The 10,714-nt window shown below is 40.9% G+C and overlaps 1 protein-coding gene and 1 non-coding gene across 2 annotated transcripts; both read left to right on the forward strand.

The window, feature by feature from the left end:
- Positions 1-6,095: 6,095 nt before the first annotated feature.
- Positions 6,096-9,745, forward strand: LOC123133672 (GDSL esterase/lipase At1g71691). The gene is made up of 3 exons (XM_044553112.1): positions 6,096-6,578; positions 8,580-8,953; positions 9,050-9,745. The coding sequence occupies exons 1-3, from the start codon at positions 6,224-6,226 to the stop codon at positions 9,524-9,526; spliced, it is 1,206 nt and encodes a 401-aa protein (XP_044409047.1). The 5' UTR covers positions 6,096-6,223; the 3' UTR covers positions 9,527-9,745.
- Positions 9,746-10,310: 565 nt separating this feature from the next.
- TRNAI-UAU (transfer RNA isoleucine (anticodon UAU)) lies at positions 10,311-10,384 on the forward strand. The gene has a single exon. It is a non-coding gene; the product is annotated as a tRNA-Ile (tRNA).
- Positions 10,385-10,714: the final 330 nt, after the last annotated feature.

Consider the following 10,714-nt stretch of genomic DNA (forward strand, 5'->3'; position numbering starts at 1 on the left):
ATCACCACTTAGGTACTGTTGTGAACTCATTCTAACTTTATATTGGTATAATATCTACTGTATTCCAACTTTTCCATGGTTCATACCCTTCAATTCTACTCATAGATTCATGAAAAAAAGCAAACAACACAATGAAAACAGAATCTGTCAAAAACAGAACAGTCTGTAGTAATTTGGAAACTTCATATACTTCTATAACTCTAAACATTCTGAAAATTAGGAAAATCTAGGCAATTTGTATATCAATCTTGTGTAAAAAAGTTCAGATCAAAATCATGTTCTAGTGAATTTTCAAAACTCCTGGACTGAGCGCAAAAGTTTCTGTTTTTGCACAGAATCAACTCAACTATCATCCACACTATCCCAAAGGCTTTACTTGACACTTTATTGAAACAAAAGCTATAAAACATGATTACTACAGTAGCATAATCATGTGAACACACAAAACAGTAGGGATAAATATTGGGTTGTCTCCCAACAAGCACTTTTCTTTAATGCATTTCTAGCTACGCATGATGATTTCGATGATGCTCGCATGAAAGATAAGAATTGAAACATAACAGGAGCATCGTGAAGCATATGACTAGCACATTTAAGTCTAACCCACTTCGTATGCATGGGGATTTTGTGAGCAAACAATTTATGGGAGCAAGAATCAACTAGCATAGGAAGGCAAAACAAGCATAACTTCAAGATTTTCAACACATAGAGAGGAAACTTGATATTATTGCAATTCCAACAAGCATATATTCCTCCCTCATAATAATTTTCAGTACCATCATTAATGAATTCAACAATATAACCACCACATAAAGCATTCTTTTCATGATCTACATGCATAGAAATTTACTACTCTTCACATACGCAAATTTATTCTCCTTCATAATAGTGGGAGCAAACTCACAAAATAACTATCATGTGAGGCATAATCCAATTAAAAACTAAAATAATGATGACAATTTTCATGGTTATCATTATTCTTTATAGCATACATGTCGTCACAATAATCATCATAGATAGCAACTTTGTTCTCATAACCAATTGGAACCTCTTTCGAAATAGTGGATTCATCACAAAAAAAAGTCATGACCTCTCCCAATCCACTTTCATAATTATCACAATAAGATTCAACACCCTCCAAAATAGTGGGATCATTACTTCCTAAAGTTGACACTCTTCCAAACCCACTTTCATCAACATAATCATCATAAATAGGAGGCATGCTATCATCATAATAAATTTGCTCATCCAAACTTGGGGGACTAAAAATATCATATTCATCAAACATAGCATCCCCAATCTTGTAGTTTTGCATATCATTAGCATCATGGATATTCAAAGAATTCATACTAACAACATTGCAATCATGCTCATCATATAAAGATTTTATGCCAAACATTTTATAGACTTCTTCTTCTAACACTTGAGCACAATTTTCTTTTCCATCATTTTCACGAAAGACATTAAAAAGATGAAGCATATGAGGCAACCTCAATTCCATTTTTTGTAGTTTTTTTTATAGACTAAACTAGTGATAAAACAAGAAACTAAAAGATTCAATTGCAAGATCTAAAGATATACCTTCAAGCACTCACCTCCCCGGCAACGGCGCTAGAAAAGAGCTTGATGTATACTACGCAACCTTCTTCTTGTAGACTCGTATTGAACCTCCAAGCACAGATTTTGTAGGACAATAGCAAATTTCCCTCAAGTAGATGACCTAAGGTTTCTAAATCCGTGGGAGGCATAGGATGAAGATGGTCTCTCTCAAATAACCCTGCAACCAAATAACAAAGAGTCTCTTGTGTCCCCAACACACCCAATACAATGGTAAATTGTATAGATGCACTAGTTCGGCGAAGAGATGGTGATACAAGCGTAATATGGATAGTAGATATGGGTTTTTGTAATCTAAAAATATAAAAACTGCAAGGTAACTAGTAACAAAAGTGAGCGAAAATGGTATTGCAATGCTTGGAAACAAGGCCTAGGGTTCATACTTTCACTAGTGCAAGTTCTCTCAACAATGATAACATAATTAGATCATATAACAATCCCTCAAAGTGTGACAAAGAATCACTCCAAAGTTCCTATCGCGGAGAACATAAGATGAAATTGCTTGTAGGGTGCGAAACCACCTCAAAGTTATTCTTTCCGATCAATTCATTGGGCTATTCCTATAAGTGTCACAAACAGCCCTAGAGTTCGTAGTAAAATAACACCATATGACATGCATCAATCAACCCTAATGTCACATAGATACTCTAATGTCACCACAAGTATTCGTAGGTCAATTATACGATATGCATCACACAATCCCATATTCATGATATTCAATCCAATACAAAGAACTTCAAGAGTATCCCAAGATTTCTATCGAAGAAAGGAATATGAAAATGCATACCAACCCCTATGCATAGATTACCCCAATGTCACCCCGGGAATCCGTAAGTTGATAACCAAAACATACATCAAGTGGATCAATAGAACATCCCATTGTCACCACGGATATCCCATCGCAATACATACATCAAGTGCTCTCACATCCAAACCTTCAATCCGACATAACAAAACCTCAAAGGAAAAGACTTGATTCATTACAAGATAGAGAGGGAGAAACATCATAAGATCCAACTATAGTAGCAAAGCTCGTGGTACATCAAGATCGTTCCAAATCAAGAACATGAGAGAGGGAGATGAAACACATAGCTATTGGTACATACCCTCAGCCCCGAGGGTGAACTACTCCCTCATCGTCATGGAGACCGCCTGGATGATGAAGATGGCCACCGGTGATGGATTCCCCCTTTGGCAGGGTGCCGGAACGGGCTCTTGATCTAGGTTTCTTTCTGGGGGTTTCTACATTTATAGGAATTTTTTGGCGTCGGCTTCACGTCAGGGGGTCCACGAGTCAGCGACAAGGCAGGGGGCGCGCCCTAGGGGGTGGGTGTGCCCTACACCCTTGTCTTGACTTGGGACTCTTATGGCCCAACTCTTGTGCTTCAGGGGCTTCTTCTCGTCCATAAAAAATCACCGTAAATTTTCAGCTCGTGTGGACTCCGTTTGATATTCCTTTTTTGCAAAACTCAAAAACAAGAAAAAACAGAAAATTGGCACTGAGCTCTAGGTTAATAGGTTAGTCCCAAAAATAATATAAAATAGCATATAAATGCATATAAAACATCCAAGATAGATGATATAATAGCATGGAACAATAAAAAATTATAGATACATTGGAGACGTATCACTGGCGCACCCCTCCTTCTGGTTGGGATCGGCCCCTTTTCCCTTCTTCGATCGCAAACAACGCTGTTTCAAGTGACCTTGCGAGTTTTGTGAAGCTTCTGGCTCATTTTGGGAAGCTTTTAGAAGCTTATGACCCTTTTTCTGTTTTACTTTTTAGGTTTTCTAGATGGTTTTTATTTGTTATTTTATTTTTTCTTTCCTTTTTATTTTTCCATTTTTTTACTTAATTCTCTTATCTTTACATATCTATACCCCTATAATAGTGTGCAAATAAATTTGAAAGATGGTCGTTGGATGAAGCCAATCTGACGATGCAAATCCGAGCAATATTGGCCGTTGGATATCATCTACATTCCACCAGATTCTGCCACATATACAATTTAGAAGATTTCATGGTTGAACTTAAGCATAATGCTCAAATCTCAAAACACAAGCACTTCTCCTTCGTTCTAGAAGCTTCCGTATCATAATTGGCCAAAAAAAATTTGTAGATGAATTACCATTATTTGTTTTTACTTTATCCTTTATAACGCACAATTCCATGAATCTGAAAATAGATTAACTTTTTTAATAAAAACTAATGATTTTGAATGGCATGAACTATAGGAATTAAACGTGCTATAGTGTGGTATTTATTCATAATTTGGTTGTCAAATCTCATGCGTGCAATGCACGTGTACCTTACTAGTGTATATAAATGCGTGAACTTTTTCAAATTCAAGATTTTTTCATAATTTCTAACATTTTCTGAATGCTCGAACTTTTTTCAAATGCACGAATACATTCAAATCCACAAACCTATTTCCGAATTTAACCTTTTCCAAATCCATGAACTTTCTTTCAAATTCGATGCACTTTTTCAAACCCGTGAACTTTTATCAAATTCACGAAATTTATTTTCATCGATGAATCCGCAAAGTTGTTTCGAATTCATGAACTTTTTTGAATTTGTAACTTTTTTAAATCCATCAATTTTTAAAAAAATCTTTATCTTTTTTGAATTCTGATTTTTCAATTGTATTTTCTCAAAAGTCACCGGTCAACCATGACCAGCAAACCAGGAAAATTGGCGCATCCCTAGGCAAGCGAGGTCCTCCTTTTTCGGCCAGCCCATTATAGTGCGACGTGTGAGTTAAGACGATGGGGAGGAGCTCTCGAGCAGAAGGCCCAAACAGCCTTCCCCAGCAGATTCAATTTGCTGTCCGGGCCTTTACTACCATAACGTATCTCGTATTAAGCGAGACGAGAGGGAACTCTCGCTAAAGAGTTTCCCTCCTCCTGCGTCGTATTAGGCCGGCCCACTCACACACGCGTAGTGGTTAAAAATATGATAGGAAATGGAGAAGCAGGGATCGTTCCCTGGACTCCAGGCAGATCACGGGTGCTGCTAGCCACTCTGCGCGGGTCCCTCTCGTGGTAAGTTGTAGGGGTGTGTCCTACTTGGGGCTATTCGAGTTGTTTTTTTCTCTCTCTTTTTTTCTTTTTTTTTCTCAATTTTTTTCATTCTTTCTTGCATTACATTTTTTGTCATTTTTCATGTTTCTTTTGTTTATTTTACTTCTTTTTTTGGTTTTCTTTGTTCTTTTGTTATTATTCTAAATTTTTTGTACATGCCAACACAAATTTTCTAACACATGTTTAACATATTCTAATACAAATTAAGCATTTTTAATGCATGCTCAACACTTTTCTATACATGTTTAAAAAAATCAAATACAAGTTTAACATTTTCTAAATACATGGTCAACATTTTTTCTATGCATTTAAAAAAATTTAAATGCTTGATTAAAAGTTTTCAAATAAAAATATCAACATTTTTTGAATACATGGTCATCATTTTTTTACATATTCAACAATTTTCAAATGCTTGATTAATATTTTTCAAACACTTGTTCAACATTTTTTTAAATGCTTGATTAACATTTTTATATACATAATCAATTTTTTTCATCATTTTTTAATACATGGTCAACATTTATTTTATACACATTTAACGTTTTGGAAATTCTTGATTAACATTTTTCAAATACTTATTCATCATTTTTTACAAATGCTTGATTAACACTTTTATATACATGATAAAAATATTTCATCATTTTTTCAATACATGGGCAACATTTTTTCCATACACATTTAACATTATCATTTCCCAAATGTTTGATTGACATTTTTTAAATACTTGTTCAACCTTTTTTTCAAAATGGTTGATTAACATTTTCATATATATGATAAAAAATCATTATTTTTTAAGATATGATCATCAATTTTCTATACACATTCAACATTTTTCCAAATGTTTGTTCAACATTTTTTAAATACTTGGGCAACATTTTTCAAATGTGTTTATTAGGGTGTCTTGTGTAATATATATATATATATATATATATATATATATATAATGTTTTAAAGTATAAATTAAAGAACAAAAATAAAGCAAAAGACGAGAACAGAAAAGAAAAAATACAAAAAATGAGGCCATGGTTGCCGCGCGCGTGGGCCATCCCATTTCGCTCCTCCTTCAGCGAGTCGCTTTTTTTTTTTTGAGGGGTGAAGGCGAGATTTAGGGGCGCCCTTTTACTACTGTACTGTGCTCAGCAAGCCGTTTATTAGCCGAGCACGTACTCCCCCGTAGGCCCATACCCATAGAACCGCAAAACCATACTCTCCTTTGACAAATCACAGGCACGGCACGCTGCACCTCGCCAGCTGCTGTCGGCCATGGCTCGCGTAGCCCCGAGCACGCGCCCCAACAGAGCCCCCCATTTACTCTCTCCATCTCCATGGCAGCAATGGCAGGAGCCGCATTTACTCTTTCCCTCATCCACCCACCAACCACCCCAAAACCCTCTCCCCTCTATATACGACGCTCCTCTTCTCCCACACTGCGCATCCTGCTTTCTGCCTAGCTCTGTCTTGCATGCCTCACACCTAGGCACCTATATCTACCTAGCCAAGCTTGGAACTCCAAGTCGGTCCAATGGCGGCCTCCTCCACGTCCACGGCGACGGTGCTCCTCCTGGCGCTCCTCGCGTGCGGCGGCGCCACGGCGCAGGTGTTCCCCCGGCCGCTGTTCCCGCGAGCGCCGTGGAACTTCACGTTCCCCAACGGGCCCGGGGACGCAGCAGGGACCAGCGGCACCGGCGCAACGGGCGGCGGCGGCGGCGGGCCGTCGGTGCCGGCCATGTTCGTGTTCGGCGACTCCCTGACGGACAACGGCAACAACAACGACCTCACGTCGCTGGCCAAGGCCAACTACCTGCCCTACGGCATCGACTTCGCCGGCGGGCCCACCGGCCGCTTCTCCAACGGCTACACCATGGTCGACGCCATAGGTACGTGCGTTGCTCCACGCATGCTTCCTTGCGCTGCATGCATGCTCCCCTGGCCATTTTCCTTTCCTACTGGCGTACTTCTTGAGTTCTTCAGAGCAAGTTTTAGTGTTCTCATCAGAAAAACAAATCATAAAAATGCCGCCGGTAGTATATGATGTGTTATCTTCACATATAAATCGAGCCATTTTGTTGCCTGCAGAAATAGCAAATCAGCTGGCAAAGTGGCACAGTGCCTCTTTTGAGTAGAAATTGCTAATTTTAGTACATCCTAGAATGAGCTAGTGCTATTGCAAATAATGCAATGAGGATAGAGCGTCAGGAAACCCGTGATCTAGTGCATGGTACACCACACCACACGGCTGTTTTTCTGTCATTCTCATAGTAATTTCCATGTTGGACTTGTTTACAGAAAAGGAATATACATGGCCCTTTGATGTGTTTTAGTCTTTTTATATACACAAACACATGAAGTGGGCTTAGTCTATCTGTTCCTAGAAGAATGTTTTACAAATCACAAGGAAGTCGTTATCACTAGCTTAGATTGTTTTTTTTTTTGAAAAGAAGCTTAGATTGGTATGTGTCGACCATATTTTATTATTATTAAACCATCATTATTATTTCTGTTTAAAATCTATCTATGTAAGTACTACTAACTCCGTCCTGGTTTATTGGTTCCCTTCAAAATGTGTGGCAAATTTTGACCAAATAATTAACTAACAAAATGTTAACGCATGTTAATAGAAAAATATTGTTGGATTAGTATTTGAACATAGTTTTCAATGATATAATTTTTTGTAACATGCATGCACATTTTGTTAGTTAATTTATGGTTAAAATTTAACAAAATATAATGGGGGCTAATAAACCATAACAGAGGGAGTACTAGTTAACTACAAAAAATTAAAAAGAACTACTACCTCATTTCTGGTTTATAAGTCTTGCGCGTATCCCTAGATATATAATTTGACCAACATAAGATGAGTTGTATAGCCTAATCTTTATACCATTAGAAAGTATACGATTTGAAGTTAACTTACTATAAAGGCAAGATCCTCAGTTAATTAAAGATTCTAGCTGGTTTAATGGAATTGGATATGCTCATATGCATATATGCAGGTACATTCCTCAGGGTTTCTATATCTACATGTACTCAGTCCATAATTATTGATTGGCTAGAATTTCATTGTGTAATGTTAGGCTAGGTTGCTTCTCCTTTTCTTACCCCTTGAAGAAGCAATGCAATTATTACTGTTTTTCATATATGCAAGTGTGAGTTCCACACTGAAAGCCTACATGCATGTACTACTCCAATGGAAACCCACACTTGAGTACTAATGTTTATGGGAATCCAAGCAAATCATGCAATGCATAGTGCATGCATGGTCCTTGCAAACAAAATCTAAAATGATTAGTTCAAGTGTAATCTCAGTACATAAGCACTGAGATCCCACTAGCATAGTAGCGTAGCTTGAAGCCTAGTACCAGTACCGACTGTAATAACTACTGACCGGCCTCCTCCATGTGCTCATTCAAGTGTATGAGAGAGAGGGAGTGAGTGAGAAGAGTGAAAAGAGAGTGAGACACTCCACACCAGTACTGCTAGTGTAGCACAGCGGTACTCAATTTCCTCCGGGATCATAATGCCGTCCCATTGATTCAACACATACAGTGCACATGACGCGATGAATTCGGCCAGTCAAAACCTGTACCACTACCACTATGGTGGCGTCGTCAATGTTTCCATGTGACCCTGGCCAGGCTATGGACATGACGCCATGTATAGTACTCTACTACGGTGGTAACTAAATACTCCGCCAATAATTCAGCACAAAACTAACCAGGGGCTGCAACTGTAGCAAATCTTAGTTACTGTACAGTACAAACATGATTTTTTTTTTTGCCCGTGGTAGTACAAACATGATTAGTTACCGCAAACAATTACTCGACGTACCGTGGATTATACGAGTAGTTAATTAACTCTCGACGTGTTTGTGCATGCAGCTGAGCTGCTGGGGCTACCCCTGCTGCCGTCTAACAACGAGGCCTCCAACGCCGACAGCGACGCCGGCGCGCTGCAGGGCGTGAACTACGCCTCCGCCGCCGCCGGGATCCTGGACAACACGGGCCAGAACTTCGTGGGGCGCATCCCGTTCAACCAGCAGATCAAGAACTTCCAGACGACGCTGAACCAGATCAAGGGGAAGATCGGCGCCGGCAAGCTGGCCTCCTCGCTGGGCCGCAGCATCTTCTACGTGGGCATGGGCAGCAACGACTACCTCAACAACTACCTGATGCCCAACTACAACACCCGCAACGAGTACAACGGCGACCAGTACTCCACGCTCCTCGTGCAGCACTACACCAAGCAGCTCACCGTAAGCCATGCATCATTACTACATCTCATGATTCTTCTTAGTAATTGTAAGTTGCATCGTCTCTAAAACCATGTACACGCATGCATATGTACGCAGAGCCTGTACAACCTGGGCGCCCGGAGGTTCGTGATCGCGGGGGTGGGGTCGATGGCGTGCATCCCCAACATGCGCGCGCGGAACCCGACCAACATGTGCTCGCCGGACGTGGACGAGCTCATCGCGCCCTTCAACAGCAAGGTGAAGGGCATGGTGGACACCCTGAACACCAACCTCCCGCGCGCCAAGCTCATCTACATCGACAACTTCGAGATGATCTCCGAGGTGCTCCGGAGCCCCTTTAACTACGGCTTCAGCGTGGTGGACCGCGGGTGCTGCGGGATCGGCCGGAACCGCGGGGTCATCACCTGCCTGCCCTTCCTCCGCCCCTGCCCCAACCGCAACACCTACATCTTCTGGGACGCCTTCCACCCCACCGAGAGGGTCAACGTGCTCCTCGGCAAGGCCGCATACTCCGGCGGCACCGACCTCGCCTACCCCATGAACATCCAGCAGCTCGCCGCGTGGCAGCCGTAGTTTCTTTGAGTGAGGAACTAAGTATCTATAGCTAGCTAGCTACGTGACAGTGTTTCTTCTGTGAGTTAATTACCAGGTTAGATCTGGAGTACCGTGTGCTCAGTTCAGTGTGTCTGTTTTTGATCGATCAGTCATATGAGTGTGTAAGGATCTTCAATGGTGTTGTGGCTGTCATCAATCTAATGATAAATTAAGTAATAATATTAGTAATTATGAGCACCTCTAGTGCCACGGTGTTTGATTGAGATCTTTGCGACCGTACTTAATCACGTGTAAATGCACACAGGCTAAAGCCACTGAACTAAGATTTAGATGGCGGCAATCTAGTTACGCCGAGAAGCACGTAGCGCGTACAGACTGTAAGACGAACACAATGCTGAATCGCTGATGCATTCATCTGCAGTAGCTAGCTCGTGGCCGCGCGGGGGATACAGAATTACGGAGCCGACTCGCGTGCATGCATGGCTTGGTTTTATATCGCCACAGGAAACGGCGCAGAGCTTTTAATCGCTGCCGCCGTCTCTACAGTAGCTCGGCGGCATCGTCGCGGTGAATTTGCTACGAACGGTGGTTTTTCTATTTGCTCACTGCGGAGGCCACAGGCGGTATACTGTGGTTCTCTTGGAACTTGGTGGAACGGGAGCCTGACCAGCTGGATGAGTGTGGCTCGCAATCGCATGTACCGGCATCTCGACAGCTCTTCACTGACGAGGAAAAGCTAAATTCATTTGAGAAAAATAGTAGACACTATTAATACGTTTATAAAGTGTATATAACAAAAGGCGCCCCCGTAGCTCAGTTGGTTAGAGCGTTGGTCTTATGAGCCGAAGGTCGCGGGTTCGAGCCCCGCCGGGAGCATTTTTTCTTTTGCACTTTTCTTTTTTTAAGGTTTTTCCTGCACTTTTCATCACTTCCTTAAAACCTCCAGACACCTTCTTTTCTTATACGAGAAAGTTAACTGGCATATCAAAGTTTTTTATTTCGTGTGGTCCGCTTTTCTTATAAGTCAATCACCGGTTTTTAGGCCCTCCGGTTTTTGGTTTTCGGTTTTCTCGGGATCAATTTTCTTGATCCACTTTTTTCGGGATCAAAGGATCGATCGTTACATTGTTCAATTTTCTCGGGATCGCCATGGAAAGCAAATTCGAATCCTCAAACGCTCACTAACGCGCTCGGGCACTAACTAGT

The sequence above is a fragment of the Triticum aestivum genome, chromosome 1B, assembly GCF_018294505.1.
Source record: "Triticum aestivum cultivar Chinese Spring chromosome 1B, IWGSC CS RefSeq v2.1, whole genome shotgun sequence".
NCBI classification, from domain to species: domain Eukaryota; kingdom Viridiplantae; phylum Streptophyta; class Magnoliopsida; order Poales; family Poaceae; genus Triticum; species Triticum aestivum.